Source organism: Merops nubicus, unplaced genomic scaffold (genome assembly GCF_000691845.1).
Source record: "Merops nubicus isolate BGI_N331 unplaced genomic scaffold, ASM69184v1 scaffold10301, whole genome shotgun sequence".
Taxonomy (NCBI): Eukaryota; Metazoa; Chordata; class Aves; order Coraciiformes; family Meropidae; genus Merops; species Merops nubicus.
In genome coordinates, this window is record NW_008587631.1 from 37,615 (window position 1) to 59,839 (window position 22,225).

At 36.6% G+C, this 22,225-nt stretch overlaps 1 protein-coding gene across 1 annotated transcript in view; it reads left to right on the plus strand.

Moving 5' to 3' along the window:
* Window positions 1–7,007: 7,007 nt before the first annotated feature.
* ANGPT1 (angiopoietin 1) overlaps window positions 7,008–22,225 on the plus strand; it is a gene marked incomplete at its 5' end in the record, with an annotated part of 89,759 nt that continues 74,541 nt past the window's right edge. The window contains 3 exons of the mRNA XM_008948992.1: window positions 7,008–7,201; window positions 10,260–10,381; window positions 18,806–19,038. Of these exons, the coding sequence (XP_008947240.1) occupies window positions 7,008–7,201; window positions 10,260–10,381; window positions 18,806–19,038 (549 nt within the window). The remainder of the gene's footprint in view (window positions 7,202–10,259; window positions 10,382–18,805; window positions 19,039–22,225) is intronic.

Consider the following 22,225-nt stretch of genomic DNA (forward strand, 5'->3'; position numbering starts at 1 on the left):
GAAGCAATAAGGTGTCCTAATATTCCTCTACACAGAATTTGTTCCAAAATTAGCCGTTATGAAAAGTATTCCTCACCAAAAGTATCTTTGCAAAAACAAACCAATTTATTTCCACATTTTAGTAGAATTTTTTTTTTTTAAATATGACCACAGATGTTAATTTGTTTAGTGTAAGACCATAGATGTTGACTTTTCTACAATTATGTCTTCCCCTTCAGTGTATATTGGGGACAGTTCATGTTTGCAGTCAACTATATAATCAAATGAGTTTAGTTTATAGAATTAAGTGGTTCAGAAAGGTAGATCAAAAAAGTAAAATATAGTCGACAATGTAATAAAATTTGTAAAGTTTAATATTAAAGCATAACAGTATGTTCTCATTTTCTGCTGATTAGTAATATTTCTGGTTCAAACAATTTACTTGTTAGTATTTTTCTTATGGGACCATTTAATCACATTTGATTTGTTTTGGTGTAGAAGCAGATAGGCTTTTAGAGTGATATAAAACTTTGAAACCAAATTGGAAAGATTTTCTGAAAATGCCTTAGTAGAAAGCTCAGATTGAATTGTCAGGCCAATACAGTCAATACTTGGCCTGTGTCCATACACTGTCTTTGATATACCAGTAACTTTGTGAGGAACTGAAACTCAACATTCTTGCTCCCATAAATTACCCATATTTTGAATATTATGCTATTGAATAAACATAACTGGGGAAGTCTTTTGAGATCTTGAAACAAAGAATTTTTTGTTCCCCATATCTTGTCTTTCCTGGTGTAGCTAGGACTGTTTCTGAAATAAACTTTATAACAGCCAAAGGCTGTTATAAAACCAAACTCAGCTAGTATGAGGACAACTGTCATTATTACTTTGGAAGTCACCTGGATTAGAAATCTGATGCTCAGTCATCTGGGGCTGAATCGAACAGTGTTTGGTCACTGTGTGCTGAGAATATAGCTGTGATGTCACTGGTCAAATGCTAGAGACAAGTAGTGGTTATTTGAATCTGTGAGCATCCATACATAAGAGGCTATGTTCACAGTTAGTATATATAAAGCAGGATATAATTTAAACATATATAGTCAAACACAAATTTTTTATGATGTAATTTATGTATGTCTATTAATTATGATTTATAGCCAGATAATAAGCATATGAAATGCCAGATTAAGGCGTTCAAGGACTCAGGATTTAAGTAAAACTATCTTTGATGTGTTTGGAATGTTTGATTTGGAAAAAATAACTGAATGTTTCAGTTCAGAAATCTATATATTCATTTCAGCATGAGGTAGTTTAGGAGGATATATACACCCTGCAAGTCACTGTTTATCAGGAATAGAATATGGAAACCCACAATACTGTGATTTAGGGTTAAGATAAAAAAAAAATATCTGAGTAAAAAATAAAAATGAGTTGCAATATTATAGAAATCTGTGAAACTACAAAAACAAGTATAGAATAATGAACTGCATGAGTATTATACATACAGCTATTATCATTAATGAGCAACTGAAAAACTCACAGGTTTATCTACCTGCTACCTTAAGGCTAGAAGTCTGGGTATGTTGTGTTATAAAATATCACTGGTGCATTTTCTTTCTATTATTCCAAATTATATATATGAGACATTCAAGATCATGCTAGATGAGGCTCTGAGTAGCTTGATCTAGTTAGAGATATCCCTGCTTATGGCGGGGGTGTTGGACTAGATGACCTTTGGAGGTCCCTTCCAGCCTAGACATCCTATGATACTATGATATGCAATATATGGTAGTAGAGGTAAAGCAGTCTATTTGCCTTTTTCTAAGGCACTGTATGAAAACCTAATGTCATCTGGATATCATAGCAGTCCTTCAAATATGGGACCAACATGGGACAAACTTTACTTCATCAAAGTAAAACAAAAAGTTCTTATTTTATTTATAAGACATCTGCCACAAACCATTATCATTTACTTATGTCCTAAGTTACAGTTTCCATTTTAATAGTTCTATTAGTGTTTGGGTGGTTTCTATGAAGATTATTCAATAAACATTGTCCAGAAAAAGCTAGATACTTTTAATGCATAATCTTCTGGAATGTTTATTAAACAATAACACTGAATGGTCTGACAGTTTTACTTCAGAGAATGTCCTTCTGACAGTTTTATTTCTGAAAATGTTATAACATTATTATGCATCCCACCAGTTACTGAAAACTCCTGTGCAATGTAATGAGTCTTACCAAAAGCACATGCAGCCGAATTAATATCAAGGATATTAATGCACTAGAGAAAGCCATATACTGGGAGTTGTGTGGTGGGCAGAAAAAGAATACAAAAAAGAACTGTGTTTCATTTTTGCAACAAAAAGGAACTGAAATAAGAAGAAACAGTAGTATAAGGATTTGAAAATTCAAATGTAAAAAGTAGATCCACTGAAAGGAGTATTTCGTTATGCGCGTTACATTTACTGTTAGTGCAGAGTCTCTGGACAAACTGAATTTAACAATCATATGATGAAGAGGTTCTAAAAAGTGACTTAAACCCCTAAATGCTCTTCAATTTTCTTCTGTGAATAGGTTTATGCATTTTCTGTGAGGCCACCCTGCAAGGATCCTTTTATCACCTGTTAAACAGATGCTTTTCCTCCTAACCAGAAAGAAAGCTCAGTCTAAAGTCCAGTACATTTAATACAATGCCTCCAAAGAAGGGAAGGCTTCAGTTGACTCAGTGCTTGGCCATAATGAACCCAGTAAATGTTGGTTTCCTGCAGTAAAAATAATAGGTGAAATCTTCGTCTATTGAAGTCAATGGGAACTTTGCCATTGATTTTAGCAGGGCCAGTATTGCAACCAATATATCTACGGAGCAAAATAAAAGAAGTGGGTGAAGGTAGGAAGGGCAATTAAAGTAACAGAACCTCTATGTTATTTCAGCCCTTGTTCCACCCTCTTTTGCCTGAGTGAATAGCTCCTGATACTCCTGAGATGTGCTCACAGAAACTGTGGTGGTGGTGTACTGAACACCAAATATTTACAAAAGCGTTGAACGAGTAATTCTGAAACAGGAAAATCAGCTTTGTTGTTATAATGAGTCAGTCTTGTATTCAGGCAGAGCTGTTTTAGGGGTGAGTAACCAAGGGCAATTGCCCAAGACTTGATACCATGGAGAGTCTGTTAGGCTACAATAATTAAAAGTATAAATTATCCAACAAGCCTCAATCTGTGCCTCTGTTCTTGCTGGTCAAAATGTGCTGTAGCTCCATACAGATGCAATTAGATCTTTCAAACACAATCCTTTCTGCAATGAGAGTAAAATAACAAGACAAAAAGATTGTTAAAAATATAAATGTCTTTTTATCTTTTCCTGTTTAGGTCCCTACCTGCATTTCTTTTTGTTGAAGGAACTAACTTTTGGTTTCTGATGTGTAATAACCGTAGCTACCATATTTTTTTAATGGGTTTTCCCAGACATCCATTGCACACATGCACCACGTGGTCCGTGTACAGCAAGGCAATTTCAGAAGGATGCAGACTAACAAATCAAACACTGTACAGTCACACCACAGGTCCTGTCTTGAAACAAAAGACACTGGATGTGATTAAATGTTTGTGTTGGTAACCCATCATGGGCAGTACCATAACTTGAAAGCCGTGTCTTTTATTAGGAGGTAAAATCTGTTGGAGAAATTTGAACTTCTTGTTCACGTGTTCCAGAATCTGGACCAGAATATAGAGGAGGACAGCCATCTAGTTTGTGGGGCTCTTTCACAGGGATTATTTGCAACCAAAGGATAGTTTTGAAAAACTGGTTAGAAAACAACAAAAAGTAAGAGGTGACTAAAAATACATTATCTGGTGTGAAAGAGATATACAGGCAAAATACATCTGAACAGACGGAGCTGTAAAATCTCCCTGGAACTACCTTCATAACTGTAGCACCTCTCATAGTAACAAACTAAAACAGAGCAGTAAAGTTACGATGGAGTGGAAAGTGGTGACATACATTGCAGACATTGTTTTCCAATACACAGTTTTCCTCAGCTGTTAAATCTCAGCCTCACCTCCATCTCTGGAAAAATCATGGCGTGGCTCATTCTGGAGGTCGTCTCTGACCACATGGAAGAGAAGAAGGTTCTCAGGACTAGTCAGCTTGGATTTACCAAGGGGAAATCATGCTTGACTAATCTGATAGCATTCTATGATGTGATGCCTGAATGGATAGATGCAGGGAGACCAGCTGATGTAGTCTACCTTGACCTTAGCAAGGCGTTTGACACAATCCCCCATAACATCCACCTGAGCAAGCTCAGGAAATAAGAGATAGAGGAACAGGCAGTGAGATGGGTCGAGAACTGGCTGCACAATAGAGAGCATAACGGGTGGTGATCAATGGTGCCAAGTCCAGCTGGAGACCTGTAACTAGTGGAGTCCCCCAGGGATCAGTGCTGGGTCCAGTCCTGTTCAACATCTTCATTAACAACCTGGATAATGACACAGAGTGTCTGCTCAGCAAGTTTGCTGATGACACAAAACTGGGAGGTTTGGCTGCCGCACCTGAAGGCTGTGCAGCCATTCAGTGAGATTTGGACAGACTGGAGAGCTGGGCCAAGAGGAACCTCATGAGGTTCAACAAGAATAAGTGCAGAGTTCTTCACCTGGGCAGGAGTAATAAAATGCACCAGTACAGGTTAGGAGGAGTTCTGCTAGAGAGCAGCTCTGGGGAGAAAGACCTTGGAATCCTGGTGGACAACAAGTTGTCCATGGGACAGCAGTGTGCCCTTGTGGCCAAGAGGGCCAATGGTATCCTGGGGTGCATTACGGAAAGTGTGTCCAGCAGAACAAGGGATGTTCTTGTGCCCATCTACTCTGCGCTGGTGAGACCTCACCTGGAGTATTGTGTCCAGTTCTGGGCTCCCCATTTCAAGAGGGACAGAGATCTACTCAAGAGAGTCCAGCGAAGGGCTACGAGGGTGACTGGAGGACTGGAACGCCTGTCTTGTGAGGAGAGGCTGAGAGACCTGGGGCTGTTTAGTCTGCAGAAGAGAAGACTTAGGGGGGATCTAATTAATGTGTATAAATAGATAAGGGCTGGGTGTCAGGAAGGAAGGGGTAATCTCTTCTCACTTATGCCCTGCGGTAGGACACAGGGCAATGGTCACAAACTGGAGCACAGGAAGTTCCGCCTCAATGTAGGGAAGAACTTCTTTACTGTAAGGGTTCGAGCACTGGAACAGGCTCCCCAAGGAGGTTGGGGAGTCTCCTACCTTGAAGACTTTTAAGACCCATCTTGATGCATTCCTGTGTGACCTACGCTAGACTATATGGCTCTGCTCTGGCAGGGGGTTGGACCTTGACAGAGGTCCCTTACAACCCCTAACATTCTGTGATTCTGTGATCTCATTTTAATATTTGTCAGATATTCAACAACAGATTTTCCGCACCACTGAAAACATGCTATAGGGTTCCAGCCCAGAGTGGTTACTTAGCAATTCAGGCAAGCCTGTTCATTGTCTGAAGCTGTAGGACATCCCCTTTAGTTTTAACCACCTTGGATACTAAGTCCTCCTTCAAACTGGTCTAAATAAACGAACCACCAGCAGCTCTTTTATGCAGAAAATATTTTACATTGTGATAGTGTTCTTTCTCTGTAAAAATATAAAACTAGTAGGAGGTGAATATATATGATTAGATCTATAACAAATCTTTTGTGATCTTACCTAATTTGGCTCTTCAGAACATCTAACAGTAGCTACCCCTATGCACAGGTATGCTCATAGATAAGATGAAAGCAGCCCTTCTTGTTAATCATATTGTATATCTGAGTCCTGCTCCTTTCTTCAGTCTTTAAATCAACTTCATCTGATTCTTACTATTTAGTTGTGCAGCTTACCTTTCACAAGGAAATATGCTTAGTGTTGCAGACAGCAGGTCCGATGTGATTAGAATAGGTAAAACAGTGGTTGTTTAATCTGAAATTAGCTAACCATAAAAAACATGATCAGCCACAAAATGAAACTGAGGACCATATCTTCAGTGTAAAGTGACTGGACTTCAGCTTATTTCAGTGGAAGGTATTGAAAACAATGTTCTGGACCATCTTTCTAATGAAAGTTTAATACTTTTCCTTAATAATTTATGGAGCTTATCAAGCAAGGTGCCAGAACAATGCTTGGATAAGTAAGAAACAATCTTATCATATTGTAGATTAATCCAGGGTTTCTAGTCTGCTGTGGCAGGGTGAGGACCTAGGTAGCCAGAATGGAATGATCCTGTCTATGTTAACTAAACCAAACTGAAACAAAAAGTGCCCCTCTATGTGGGGTGCCCGGTTTATTTAGAGTCTTAATTCAGATTCTGTTCAATAGACTGCAAATGCAAGCCAAACAATATCAAGACAACACATGCAAAGGAACATAACAGCTTTGTAAGTTGGGGTTTTTTTTTTGGTCAACAGCTTTCATTTTTTTATTAGCATGACAATGTTTTAATTCCTTTAAATTGTTTGTTTGTTTGTTTGTTTGTTTGTTTTGTTCATAGTTAAACTAAGCTGTATCATTGATGGGTCTGTGAAATTCTGTGGGGACATAACCCAGTAATAAGTCATGTTGCTGAATGTCTATGAAATAGGAATTATCCAGGGAAGGTAGGATATGGTGGGATCTTTTCTAGGAAAGAGTCACTTGTAAGTTACAATGTACAAGTAGGACTTGGTATTTCCCTGTTGTGTAATGTGTTCTTTTAGAGGTTCATTTTGGAGCTGCCATGGCACCTTTACTGCAAATGCTCACTACAACCTTGACACAGGTGGAGGCAGGCAGGGCCTTCTGCAGCTCATGACAGCAGGCTGTGACACTTGGAAAAGTATTGGGGATCTGTGTTTAGAAGGGGATACCCAGATAGTCAGGTCCCTACCTCAACAGTCAAAGGGTCAGCTGAGTCTTGGGCTCCCCCCAAAAACACTGAAATTTCCCCTTCTGGCAAGAATGCCAGCTATGCACCCTTATGTCACCAGAATGCCTAAACAGGTAGAAATGCCACAGCTACCACCTTTTTTCTTTTACAGCTTGAGAACTATATTGTGGAAAACATGAAATCGGAGATGGTGCAGCTGCAGCAGAATGCTGTGCAGAACCACACCGCCACCATGCTCGAGATAGGGACCAGCCTCCTCAGCCAGACAGCAGAGCAGACAAGGAAACTCACGGATGTTGAAACCCAGGTATGTTCCCAGAGGGGTTTTCTAAAAGCTGTTAAATGAAGAGAACTTTCTCAATTCTCTTTCTTTTCTAATGTATCACCACAGAAAACATTTCAACACATGACTCCAAGAAACACACACACTGTTTCTTGGTACCAACAGTGGTGATGACTGACCCTTGCTACACATTTCTTTTGAGTGTGATTTAGTCAGTATATTTAGCTTTGTGTGTGTAAGGCAAGAAGGACTGTGCAGGAAACTAAATCAGCATTTGACTTCAAATAAACAGCCCAGCTACCAACTATGAATGATACACATGTCACAATAAATAATGAGTTTCAGTCTATAACAGAGCCTTTGATCTCCATTGATTTTTGCCTCTTTACTAAATACAAGAAAGCTTGTTTATTTTCTGTAAGATGTTTCCAGCTATTTGAAAAGCGGTGTATGTTTGCAGCTTTTAAACTCTGCAGAGAGAGGGACAAACATCAGTTTTGTTATAAAACACCGTGTATTTGTTAGTACTGTAAAATCGTATAACATCACATGAATTTAAAGAGCCATCTCTATATTATTCCTAGAATTAAAATCACTGTTAGGATTGAAATTATATGAGTATCACTGTCATAACACAGAGTATAATTTCATACTGGGCTTAACACATAGCTACATAGTACTTTTTGTCTTTTGACCTTTTTTTATTGGTTTAAGACGCTTATTAATTTTTATTATTTTTGCTGACTTCTTGATCTTTGTAGCATGTGGTGTATTACCAGCTGCATTGCATTCACTGTTTTTATAACAGGTGAATTAAAGTATTGCATTTGTTTGTTCTAGCAGCATACGTACTTCTTGAAAGATTATATTATCTGTTCTAATGTCCTTAGTCATGCTTACAATATTACCAAGTTTTTACATAATCATATCCCTGTACACTGAGAAAGAACAGTAATTATAAAAAACATACGCTGTCCTACATGAGTTCCCTATACCTTTTTCTCCACATCTTGGTTAGTAGATCAGCTCTCACTTAGAAATGTTGTGATCTCAAATGACCACAGTTTCCAAAACATAGTACAGTGGCTTATGAAATTGTTGGGGAAAATCTTTAATTCAGTATCAACAGAATATTTAAATGGAAACCTAACAGGTGAGGACCTATGAACTGTAGTATCATATGTTCAGTAAAGTAAAAGAGGATATAGGAACTCTTCCTTATATCCCAATAGACCAAATTGGGTCTAAGTGTTGAGTACTCATTCATGTTTCTCCTTTTAAGCAGGCAAGGGACAAAATATTCATTGTCTCTGTCTTAATTTTCCTTTGTGAAACCACTTCAAGGTAGAGGTATCACTAGCAACTTCAGGAAGGAGTGAATGCCTTCCTCCTTCTATAACTATTGCTGAAGAATTTAAGGGATGTTCAAGATAACAAGGGGAGTGGGTCTTCCTTGTTCCAGTACTCCAGTACAGCTCAGTGATGGTATTTCCCATCTACCTTCTTTCAGCACCACAAGAAAGCCTTTGTAGCCCCTGGTTCTACCATCAGTCAAAAAAGAGTGGTGCAGGTGACTCAAGAAAGTGAAGAGATTGCTCTTGGCAGTGATGAAGATAGCCAGCTGCATGCCAGAGAGGTGAAGGTCTGCAGGATACAAGGAGGAAAAAGGAAGGCCTGGATCTCATGCCTGTAACTCTGGTACTCATACCAGAGTAAGGAAGAGTCTAATAGACTAAAGATAGAGCCTCCACCTCCTTAAAATCTCAATGACCCCTCCCAATCCCTGATACATCCAAAATCCCACTGATTCTTTTTAGGCTTTCTTTTCTAACTGAAGGTCTATTGACATTTTGTAGGTTGCTCCACAGATGTCTCCTCTGGAAATCTGTTGGTGCTCTCCTGTCTTCTTACACCTTGACAGCCTTCATAATACACCTTCAGTTTCTGCCAGGTCCTTCTGAAAGTGTGCTGATGCCTCCAGGCACCTCCAAATGTATCCTTCTTAAACAACATTACAGCTGCATACTAATAATTTCCAAAATTTTCAACCCCTGTACCCTTAAAAAAGGACAAGGCAAGTTGCTCTGTGAATGTCAACAATTTCAAACAAAAATAAGGCACTGGATTAAGTTTGAGACACATTCTTTTTGCTTTATGTTCTGTAACAAACTCCTATCAGGCATGCATGAGAAAATATTACCATGTAACCCTTTGATGATACTGATAAATGTCCTTCCAAGAAAGATCTTAAAGGCTTCATTAAAGAGCAACCATTTCTGGAACTGAAAATTATGCCATCTCAGCTGTTGTGTACACACATCTACAAAAACTATTTACACACACTCCTTCAAACTCTGTAATGAATGATGACATCCCATCATAATCAACAAACAATATTATTGCTTTCTTTCTCGAAAGCATTCTGTTTTTTCCACTTTTGAGCTATTTTTCTGTTAGAATCTTTTCTCTTTTATCTAGTTGAAAGGCTTTTTGGTCCAATTGTACTTGGTGAAACTTGTGCTATTAATACAGACCACCACTTAAGTGAAAGACAATTGCAATAAAGCAATGTTTAGGATCACAGCCTTCTTCTTAAAAAACTGTGTTAGAGTGCAAGTAGTGATAACATAAGCAGACACCAGACTTCTGCCAACACTGCAAAAGAAAGAACTCAGGGGAAAGCTAAAGCAGGAGCTCTATTTACAAAACAGCGGATGCAACAGCTTGGCTTCACTCCAAGTACTCTTGCAGTCTTCTGGTTTAAGCATGCTTTGTAGGAATGCATGTCTGAGGCATGCTTCTTGTTCCTTCCATTGAAAGGAAGCTTATTTGATAATCACTTTTTTTTTTTTTTTCCTGACTGTCTAGTATCATTCTGGAGTAAACAGGGTGCCAGAATATCAGCTGGTACTTATCAATATAGTTTGATCGAGTTCATTTGCAGAAGTTGAGCAGCTGAGGTTATAAAAGGATTTTAAAACAGTTTTTGACAAATCAAATCAGAATGAAATGGTTGCATTATGTTGCTATAACAACATGACCAGGACAATATAAACACTAATGTTTTTAATTTATCTTTAAGGTGCTAAATCAAACATCCAGACTTGAAATTCAGCTGCTGGAAAACTCACTGTCAACGTACAAGCTAGAAAAACAGCTGCTACAACAGACACATGAAATCCTGAAAATTCATGAGAAAAACAGGTAACAACGAGTCATTGGTCCCTTATACTCTTTCCCTGTTCATCACAAAGTGGTCTATGCATACTTTGTTCTAAGCAACTGGTGAAATGGAAGAAGTGAATATGCTGTTGAAAGTATAGGTGATATTTATGAAATGGCTAAAAGATTTAGGGTGTGAAATTACACTGTGTTAGCTCCTGTATGATAAATGCAAGTTGATTTTTATTACTTTTCATATGCACTGTAAGTTTACATCTCAATTTGTTTCATGACAACTTAGTCATACAACCACAGTTCCTGCTACTGAAAAGCTTTGAGATAACTTGGATGAGGACTTGCAAGTAGAAAAACGTTAATAATAAAAAATGAGATTATCAGCTACATTAAGGAGTATAAGAAATAGAAAATCTTCAGTAGTTCAACTTTCTAATTTCAATGGATACAAAAATCTAACATGTAGAAGGATCTCTGCCTTTAGACTCAAGTGTATATAGCATACTTGGAGCCATGCCCTATTTAAAGAACAAGTAAATAGTGAACATTTGGGTTTCATATTGAAAGAGAAGAATAAAGCTGCTTAGCAGCACATAACATCTTAAGCAGTGAATTGACAGTTAAGAGGAAATTTCTGTGACATAATGACTCAGTACCTGGAGTCACTGGACTTAGTATTGCAGAAGACTTCTGTGTTTAGTTGCCCTTGCTCAACTGCCAGATGCACGGTAACCACTCTCTCACTGCACCTTGTCAACAGGCCAGAGGGAGAAAATATGACTAAAAAGCTCATGGTCAACATAGAGACAGGGAGATCTCTTACCAGTTACTGTCATGGGCAAAACAGCCCTATTTATTACCAGTTAATAACAGCATGTGGTGGTGAGAAATAAAAACAAAACCAAGACCTTTCTACCCTACTTCCCTTTCTTCCCAGGCTCAACTTCAAACATGACTCTCTCTCTCTCCTCCAAGAAGTGCAAGGGTATGAGGAATGTGGGCTGTGGTCAGTTCACAACATTTTGCCTCTCCTTCTTCCTCATGCTCTTTCCCTTCTCCAGTGTGGTTCTTTGCCAAGGGCTGTAGTCCTGTAGGTAAGATTGCTGCAACATGGGCTCTCCACTGGCTGTAGCTTCTCTTTGGACATCTCTATGCTCCTGTGTGAGGTTCTTCATGGGAAATACCTGCACCATCATGGTTTCTCCCACAGGCTGCAGGAAAACCTCTGCTCTGCTAACTTGTTCTTCTCTAACCTTGGTGTCTGCAGTATTGTTTCTCCCACTTTTTACTCCTCATAGGAGTAAAAGAGAGGAGAGAGTCCTTTCACTTTGCAGCCTCACTCTCTTTTCCCTTCTAAAAAGAACAACTGTGAGGTAAGTCTGACTAGGATAGTGGTTTCTTACTTCCTGTACATTTGACATTGAAATAAGGCAAATATCTTGAAAAGTGAGGTAGTTACTGAAGTGTCCTGTACAAGCTTTAGAGGACTGCTTAAAGTGAGAACAAACAGTTTGCTAAAAGAGGGAGCACGACTCTGTTGCTGCTGGACAGGAATCAGCAATTCAGGCAGAGAGACTTTGCCCAGGGTTATATGTGAGGAAAACTAACAACACAGTGGGCAAGGAGCTATTGGGAAAAGAAGGCAAAGAACCAGACAGTGATGAAAAATAGAAAGTGTTGTTACAAACACATGTTTGCTAAATGTGTCTGGTTGCAAAGATGGTTAAATAATATACCATTATTGTTACCAGTTATGAAAAACTACTTATGTATTTAGTCTAACAGCTGTTTATAACCAATAATTCCAGAAGATGTTGTTCTGGAGAAGCTGCATTACATTGCAGACTCTTGAACTCCACAGATTTCCCTTGACCAATTGGAAATATAACTAAATTAGTTTGGAGTTAACTTTGACTTCAGCCATCTCAAAATTAAGTAATTCACCAAAACTGCATATGTAGTCTCTCCATATAGTCCATGGAGAGATGAGGCATTTACAGTTCAAACTACATATTTTGCAAACTTATTTCAATTTTGGATTAACCCAAGCATAGTTAGATATACGAATACTTTTTTATCTGTTACATTCTGGTTAGCCACAAAATTTTATTGGCTGCTCAAGAAACTGAGTCTTATGTACTTAATAATCTGAATTTATTTATTTATCTTAGCAATGTGTCAGGGTGTAAAGCCTTCGTGTCAGTAAACAAGTTTTACTTAAGTTGACCGTTGACTTGGTTGACATTACGATGAAGTGGTCTGTGACAAAATTACTTGCCTTGGTTAAGAAGGAGAGGTATGTTAAAAAGCACACTTTATACCAAGTTGTTTCTCTCAGAACATTAGTTGTATGTGTCTAAATGAAAAAATACATGGGGCTTCATGTTGTAATGAAGCAAAAGTCTGGTATACCCTGACCAAGTTCCATTACTCTCTCCCTGGGCGTGACAAAACTGGGGAGAGTTTATGGTTACCCTATAAAAAAGGACCGTCAGCTCCTATCATGGATACAGGTCAAGATGTATCTACTTGAAAAAAAAACCTGCATGGTCTTGGCCTTGTAAGTCCTGATCCTGATGTGTGTCAAGTCCACTATGGGACAAATCTTGGTAATCACAGCAGATACTAAGTCCATGGGCATGTCAATTATTTTAATTTGCTTAACTTTAAACAATACTTATAGATTACCCATCAGGTTATGTTCAGTATTTAGTTGCAGTTGAATATCTTTCATCCCTCTCCATATCACTTTCTCATCAATAAAATAGGAAAAAAAAAACCTCTTGTAATTATATTATCTACATGGACTGTAAGTTTTTCTGGAAAGAGCCTTTCTTTTTGCAGTAGGTGCACACCACAGTGGGAATGAGTGTAGAAGCTATCATCACAAAAATAATCAAAACAGATGGTGTATTGTAGGCAGGTAATATCTCTCTGTATGCTAAAATTTCCTCTATATAAAATAAGACTTTCAAAGTTTTATTGGCACTTTCAAAGAACTGGATTTTCAGTGAAGGTAAAGCAAAAGCTTACAGTAATAAAAACTGATTGTTGATGTATAATGGTAACTTGTATATTATCCTTAAATAAATTGAACACTACATATCAACAGGGGACCAATGCATGTTCTTTAGACTAGAAATATATCTATTCTTGGCCTTTCTCTATACTTCCTGCCTCTGCTGGGAAGGGTAGCCAATTTTTTTTTTATCCCACTGAAGTGAAAGAGATTCCATGGCATAAGAAGAGTCACACTTGCCCCAGAATCATGTTTCTATTGAGTGCTCCCATGCCATAAATAATTTTGTTTTGTGGGTTCCCACCCACTATAATGTAAATGGTGGTTTCTTCCATTGCCATTTTTTCTCCCACAAGAACTTTCTAAAAACTATTTTGATTTATTCTTGAAAGATTTCCCTGCTTAAGTGCCTGTATAAGGCCCCTCTTCTTTTTCCCTAGAATGTACCAGCTGCATTTAACTAATTGTGTGCCATTTCAATATGCAGTTGAGAAAACAACTTTTTATTTTCTCAAATGAAACAAATGAGGAAAAATATAATGGAATTCTGGATCTTCCAGCAATAAATCTTGAAAATGAAATTTAGACATAAAATTCAACTTGAATTTTCAGACAATCAAACCCAATTAACATTTTCAGAACAAGAACTTTTTTATCCCGGGAAAGGTGAGGACTCAAGAATGATTCCTGAAATTTCATCTGACTGTGAAAGATGAGGAAACACAATATGCCTGACACATTTTATTTGCAGCTTTTGCATATGTTAAAAAGATAAATCTATTTTTTTTTTCACCTTACTTTTGTGATTTCAATGGAATTATCTTGTCACTGGTATAAAAAATTATGGCTTATGGATGCTAAGTGACCCATTACTTTAGTGGCCTTGAGAAACGTGGGGATACATACTCTATTATTTCCTTAAACTGATTGGGTAATATTAAACCACCAGAATAAATGTAAGTAATCAGTATCTAACAAATATAGGAAAAATTTTACTCATGTAAAAGCAGGTACAAAGAAGCAGTCTCAATGAGAAAATACTGTTCTTGCACTCAAAATTATGCATTTAAATCCTCTACCTGTTCATCTTCTTATGCATTCACAATACAAGAAAACCACATGCATACAGCCTAAGAATTTTTTTTTTTCTAGTGTGAAGTTACTTGTCTTTATTTATTGAACAACTTGATAAAGTAAAAGTTTCTATCTGTATTTTTTTAATAAATCCAGATTTTTAAAAATATTATTCTATTGCAAAATATGTCCATCTCTAAGATCTGGGCTATATCCTGTTCTCACATGTCTAAACTGAGGGCTCTGAAAACAAAGATAGAAAATTCTCTTAAACTGCTGTGGTCTGGAATGGATTAGTGAATAAACTACTTACCTTATAAGGCACATTGTGTAAACCAGACTTTCCTTCCTCCCTCGAGAGCTACCAGAGTGCTTTCTATATGTTCTACTTCATCACCTTTCAAAACGACAACAGCTTTCACTGGAAGTCGTTGTTTTAGTTCTGTACGGGCCTTCTACCCTCTCCAGTCTTATCAGAGGGCTTTTTCTGAGTCTCCAGGACACAGCACAGCTGCACAGAGGCATCCCACTGGCTTATAACCTGACAAAGTTAACACATCATTCGTATGGTTGAAAATAGATTTCTCGTCTCGCTAAGATCAGTGGGTTAGACACTGAGACACAGTTAACCTTTAGGAAAATCTTGTCCAGGTTTGAGTGTGTATGTATTTCTTTTTAATTTAATTGTCTTCTAGATAATGAGTACAAAAGTTATTGTCCAATGAATAATATTGGTATTTATTGGATATATTATATATAATGGAGTGGTGATTTATTTTTATTATGAGTGTGATAATTCCCATGACTGCTTCATCTGTCTAGGTCAGTAATGATTTCAAACATATAGGAATTTCAAACATAGAAAATGTGGAGGAATTTCAGATTATTGGGAATGTATACAGTAAACTTACTGTAAAAATAGTCATAACATCATGACCATAACATTTAACTGGGAAGTGTTATAAGAGAGTGTTACATAACAATTTCAGTGGATTTTTACAGATGAATTGGTATAGTGACAGCTTTTTCGATTTGTTTCGTTTAACATTTTATATCAGCAATAGTCATTAATGAAAACTAGTAGAAAGATTTTTGTTTTAATTCTTTCTTCACAATGCCTCTTTAAAAAATTGAGGAATTACCTTTACCAAGCACTCAGCAGATATTTCTTCATGCTATTTGTGGTCTTGCAACTGTAAAAAAAAAAAAAAAAAAAAAAAAAAAAAAAAAAAAAAAAAATCTAAATATCTTTGTTTTCAACCTGTTTGAAGATTTTTTTTTTTATGAGGATTCTAGCACTTTCTTTTTAAAATTAAATGAGCTGTAACAAATATGAATATAAAAATATATTGAAAACTTCTGGACAAATTGGAGTCAAAGGCCATACCAGCAGCTTTTCTTGTATTAAGCGTTTCTTCCTTTTAGAACAGCCCTGTGCAGAAATTCCCAATCTATGCGTGAAGTTTCTGCTTTTGTTCATTTGCAGCATGGACCAAAGTTTTCTCATTGATCTTAGTAAAACACAATGAATGTTTTTGATTTCTCGCAGGAGTACAGGGAGTGGTCCTATCCTCAAGACATATTCTTATCTCTTTTAGATATATGGATATAGAAAGATCATTGCCTAAATGCATATGCATTCCATAAAATAGCTTAGTTTTGCAGTTTATAATAACAGGAATTTTAGTCTAAATAGAAAACTGTAAAGGAACCAAGTGCTGTGACACTCCCATCTTTTCACCACATGTTGTTGACACACCACTCATAAGGATGTATTATTACTAAACCCATAAAACATCTGTGTGATGTCTGTCTCTGGAGATGCCAAAATGGGAAGCTCTAAGTATTGTCAGATTCTTCCTTCTTGCTTGACATGGCCAGTGTTGCTACAAATAAGATTGTCATCACCATGGGTTCATTTACTGTGGTCTTAGGAAGGCTATGGTGGGAAACAAATAATGCAATGCACAAAGAGTGGCTATCAGAGGCTCTTTTTTTTTTTTTTACATTAAATCATCTAGATATAGAAATTATTTAGATGTAGACATGCGACTAAGATGTTGTGAAATTAGGGAAATGCCCCATACCGTATGAGGATACGGACAGAGATAAAGGGAACTTTTTTTGTCTTTATTTACCATTTAGCTGTAAAACTATATTCTGGCTTCAGGAATGGCATCTTCTCTTACATTGACAACATACAACAGTTTCAATGGACTGAAGTGGGATGGAGCCACACCCAGCACCCATTCTACCACAGACTGTACCCAGAACTATCCAAAGTGCATTATGGAACTTATAGTCTATACAAAAAGTTAAAATCTAGAGTCAAAACCAGCATTTCTATAGTTTCTGTGAAAAAGTGGACATAACTGACAGAATTCACATAAAACTTTTTTTTTTTTTTAACAGTAGTTTATGATTAAAACCAGTTCCATCAGAACATTTTTTACTTCAGACTTACTAATCAGTCTTAAGTTCTGCATAACCAAGCTCAGAGAGTTCCACATAAATACGTGCAAAAAAATCCATGTGAGTCTAGCGCATAAAGGCATTGTGTTAAATGTTAGAGTTCAGGTGATGAAAAAAAATCAGCTATAGGTATGATAAGGTGTTAAAATAATATATTTTGTTTGGTTTCAGAGTCCATGCTTTGTTTCAGATTGAAACTTTCTATCATCTGATTCCAGTCCACTGGATCTTGTTATGCTTTTGTTACAAGTTAATGAGTCTTTTAGAATGAGGTATCATATTCCCCTTTGCATCTGGGACCCCACGAAAAAGTGTTTTTCTTTCTCATCTTTTCTTTTTTTCCCCCTTAACTCAGATCCTTCTGGCTTTCACAGAGCTAGATATGTTGATATTACAAAGTATATTTTCTTCAGTATCTTTGTAAGTTCCACATTTATAATGTTTCAGAAAAAGAGACTTGTTGCTTGGTTTCCTCTATTTAAAAAAAAAAAAAAAAAAAAAAAAGTTTTGTATTACTCTAGCTTGTACAGCAAATCCAGGGTCTGAATTTAATCTTTGCATTGTTATCATTTGTAACAGCTCATATTAAGGCTCCATGATATCTAGTAGAAACAACTCCATATGGATTTTATTACATTCTTCAACTAGGTTAAATGACCTGAAATTATGCAGGCATTTTGCCACTGATCTATTATCCAGAAGTAAAAACAAAGGTGGGGGGAGAGTGCAAATAAATAAGACCTAAGGTTGACTTTTACAAACAGGAAGCAGTTTGTTGGCACGTTTGTAGCCACCAGTTGGTTTATGGGCATGAAAAACACCTCTTTTGCTGTATGCAGTAAAATTACTCAACAGAAAGTAGCAGAGGGATTGAAATATTTTTTTTTTATCTAATATTAATAAATTATTTCTGCCAAACTCTCACCATAGCATCAAAGCATTGGCGTGAAAAAAATCTTCTTGTTCACTGTTGACAGTTATTAGCTATCATTTATGTCTACAACACTTTTATTCTTCCAGATATAATCTGATATGCCTTTGGTTTTTGTAAATTGTATACTTCCAACTCAGGACAGAGAGGAAACACTATAAAAAAAAAATATATTAATCAGGAGGAAATGTTTCCATACATGTGTAAAATTATTCATAAAAATTGATGTAAGCAGTTCACATAGCATGGTGCAAAATTTCTGTCTAAGGAGCCTTTTGTGGAACCAGAAAAGGCAGGGTCGCCATATGTTTGTGGACTCAAGGAAAACAAGGGAAGTCTACCTTAAAATGCAAATTTCTGATTTGTCTTTTGAGAAAACAGTACTATTCTTTATGTGAAAGCAGATTCCAGTCATCTGGTGTACAATTCCTCTCCAAGATTCCAAGACCACATCAAATGGTGTTTTTATTGTGGGTTCCATATCCCTTGATGGTATTCCATAGCTCCTAATGCTTAACTCCCATGAAGTGGCAAGGCCCTTCATAAACTCTTTGGTTTACCCCTGATTTTTGTCTCTTATCATATTGACCCATCTGTACTATTAATAATGTCCTCTTCAATGCTCTGTTCTTCTCCTTCCTTTGCCTACCTTAAGCTTTTCTGCCTGAACTTCTATATACAAACGTGTTACTGTCTCTATGCTCATGGGCTTGGGTGGCTATAACAACTAGATATGCAGTTCCATGCACTTTAAGCACTACTGTATGCAAACATCACAAAATGCAGCCCTAGGGATCATTTATATTTGGCTCTTTGATAGAGAAATTCATTGGATGAATTGGTAGATGTGACCATTTTAGAATAAATTATTTATGTGTTAAATTCTATGGTGAAAATGAAAATGAATAATTTGTAGGCATGACAATTATCTACTAATTGTTTTATTTTATTTTAGTTTACTTGAGCACAGAATTTTAGAAATGGAAGAAAGGCATAAAGAGGAGTTGGACACTTTGAAGGAGGAAAAAGAGAACCTACAAAGCTTGGTCACACGACAAAGCTACATAATCCAGGAACTAGAGAAGCAGTTAAACAAGGCAACAAGCAATAACAGTGTCCTGCAGAAACAGCAGCTTGAATTGATGGATACCGTTCACACTCTGATCACCCTTTGTTCCAAGGAAGGAGGTAAGAAAAGGGCACTATAAAACATTAGAAGTACTAGAACATTTATTCTGAAGTAAGTCCTGAATTTTTGGACAGGCAGAATTTATTGTGCATATTTCAAGAAAAAAACATATTATAATTAAGGACAAAAGAGATGATGAGAACCCACAAATCAAATAAGGTTCAGATAGTGCTGAGGCTGACCCTTGTACTGACAGCCATATTTGATTTTTGGAGTTTAATACAATTGAGTTGTTATATCTTGATTATAGCTGGTGTAGGCCATAATTCCACTGACTCCGCATTAGCAATGCTGATTTGTTCCTCTGAACATGTGTCTCCTCCTGCGAGGAGTAATCCAACCAGCTGTGGATGTTAACTGTAGAGATGTCTATATATAATTTACTCTAGAATTCTTTTACAATCAGTGGAGAGAACAGGGTCCTAAATGAAGGAAAGTAGCACAGAATTTTGTACGCAGATGTGAGTTATAATGTTGATGAACTTAGATATAAGCACTTATGGTGCTGTCAACATCTAAAGGAGGAATCTTTTCTCTTGAACTAGATTTTATTTATAATAATGGATTATTTTTCTTCCTTCTGCCTTGCTGAATTTTGTTTGTTTCTGGGTGCATTAGACACACTACACACTGAAAAGGTAAGAATAGCATCCTTTGAAAGAAGGGGTTGACAGTTTAGAACAATTCTCAAGTTTGCTTTTCTTAAGTAAACAGGTTTCTTATAGAGAAATTTTAAAATTTTAAATGCTAAAGACACTACAGTATGTCTCTGGAAAGAATTCCCTTCATCAGAACCGGGAGAGGGAGTCAGTTTGAGTCAAGGGAGCTATGTGCATGGAGACCATTATAAAGGATGGAAATAGGACACTGGTAAGAAAAAGTTAGTAACTATGAAAAACAAGGCAAAGTGATACAGAGGAGGAGGAGGAAGAAATGTAAGGGAGAATATAATAGAAAAGGCATATGCTAAATCTAACAGCTAAAAGGGGATTAATAGATATGTCTGGTATAGTGTAAAGAGGGTTAAAAATATTGAGGGAAAGAAAGTTGAGGAAATAAAATAATACCAATCTAGGAAGAAGACATCAAAACCCTTCTGAGAAAGGGTACAAGGTAAACTTAGAGAGAAACTGTAGATATGAAAGTTAGGCTAGTCATTCAGTGAGTGTGGAAGCATGGATGAAAGAAATCTCTGAGGTTGTGTACCAGCAATCTGAAGAGCTCATTGTAATTCTAAAGATCTAAGTGCCATAAATTTATGTAAAAACCAAAAGAAAAAAAAAACCAAACCAAACAAACAAACAAAAAAAACCCAAAAAAACCCCAACCAAACAAAAAACCCCAACCAAACAAGCAAAAAAACCCACCACAAAAAACACACACACAAAAAAAGAACTCACAGACAAACCGAAAAAACTTCATCCTCCCAATCAAAACCTTGTCACCTGTGTTGTTATTCAATACTCTGTTTAAGAGGCAGAAGACATTAGATCATTCAGACTTTTCAGCTCGAGGCAGTGTGGGTTTGCTCTCAGCTATATATTCCCATGCAACTTGTGTGGCTTAAATCTAAAGTACTCCAGTGATGAGGATTACATCTCTTCCTTTGGAAGCGTTGCATGCTTGGGCCCATGTTGATAGACTACATTTTTTTTAAAAAGATTATTTTTTTTCCTCCTCATGTTCATTCTAAATGTTACCTTCTGCTTATTCTATTATACAGTTCTCCAGCATTTTGAATTAAATAATATCTTTCATAGTAGGCTGTTCTCGTATCAGTAGAGAAACAGTGATTCAATGCAAATCCTTTATTATGTTTTACTGTCTTTTGGCAAAGAAACCTGGCAAAGCTGTGTTTGGAGTGTTCTAATAGAGCTCAGGAGTACTTTAAAATTAATATTGAAATTAAAGATATATTATTCTTATACTGTTATATACTTCATGTTCTTTTTAAGGTTAGAAAGATTTTTTTTAACAATTTTGAATTTGATTCAAAGAAAAAAAAAAACAAAAACAAACAAACAAAAAAAACAACAACATTTTTTTCATTTCCTCAGCTGTTTCTTATAAAAACTTTGAGCGAGGATTACAGAAGTGGATGTTTCAAATGGGGCTCCTGGGTACAAATTCAGGTGCCTGAAAATCTGAATTTTTAGCATTTTTTTTTTTTTTTTTTTTACTTCTGAGGATCTGTGGAAGGAAAAGATGCTCAGTATAGTTGACCATTTAAGTATAATAGCCTTACTCAAACCCTTGATTTTGGTTTCTGTTACTTTTTGTGTATTAACATGTTCAAATTTTCCTTGGACACCTTTTTTATTTAAAGAGAAATAATTGCAAAAATGTCTCTACCTTCTGTCTAAGTCTAGCTGACCAACATTTTTGGTAAGAACATTTACAGCTAAAAAATGAGTCAGACAGCTTAAGTTAAAATAATAATATTATCCTGGAGCACAAGACCACTTTAATGAAGGCTGAATACCAAAGCACTTAGTTGTACCAAAAATTAAGAACAGCTCCAGACTGTGCAAATATGTGTTGAAGATTGGAAGGTATGCATGTGGGAAGTACCACTGGAGCTACTCTAAATTCACACAAAAAGATTAAATTTAGATAGTCTTACACACGTCTTTATGTGTGCGCTAATGTTTGAAATGTAAAGTACACTGTGAGAACTGGTGTTTATAGGGAGATAGAGTATAACAAAACGTGATACATAAATCAATGACACTCCTTCTGTCTAATACTTTGGTAAATCTCAATCGTCTAATTTCATAAGGGATATAGCAGAAATGGAAATGGTCCAGAAAAGAATAGGATGATGGAAATAATTAGAGACCTGGAACAATTTCCATGTGAGGAGACAGAGCTGTACCACACAGAACTACTAGATGGGGAAGAAGGTATGTGGGATGCTGTTATGGAAGTATACAAAATACCTAATGGCAGGGAGAAAAGGAACAGCCAGTAACACTGAGAGAGATTTTTCCACTGATAAAAGATAGGACTTGGTGAATTTAAATAATGTTGCTAAGTATCATTGAGATTGATAAAGATTTTTGAATTACTAGAAAGCTGAAGTGCTAGCAAAGGATGGGTCTCCTTTGAGACTTCTGGATTCTAACTAGAGACACTTATCTTTGAATGAAAGCATAATTCAAGTGAGGCATCAGGTCTAGGAAGCCA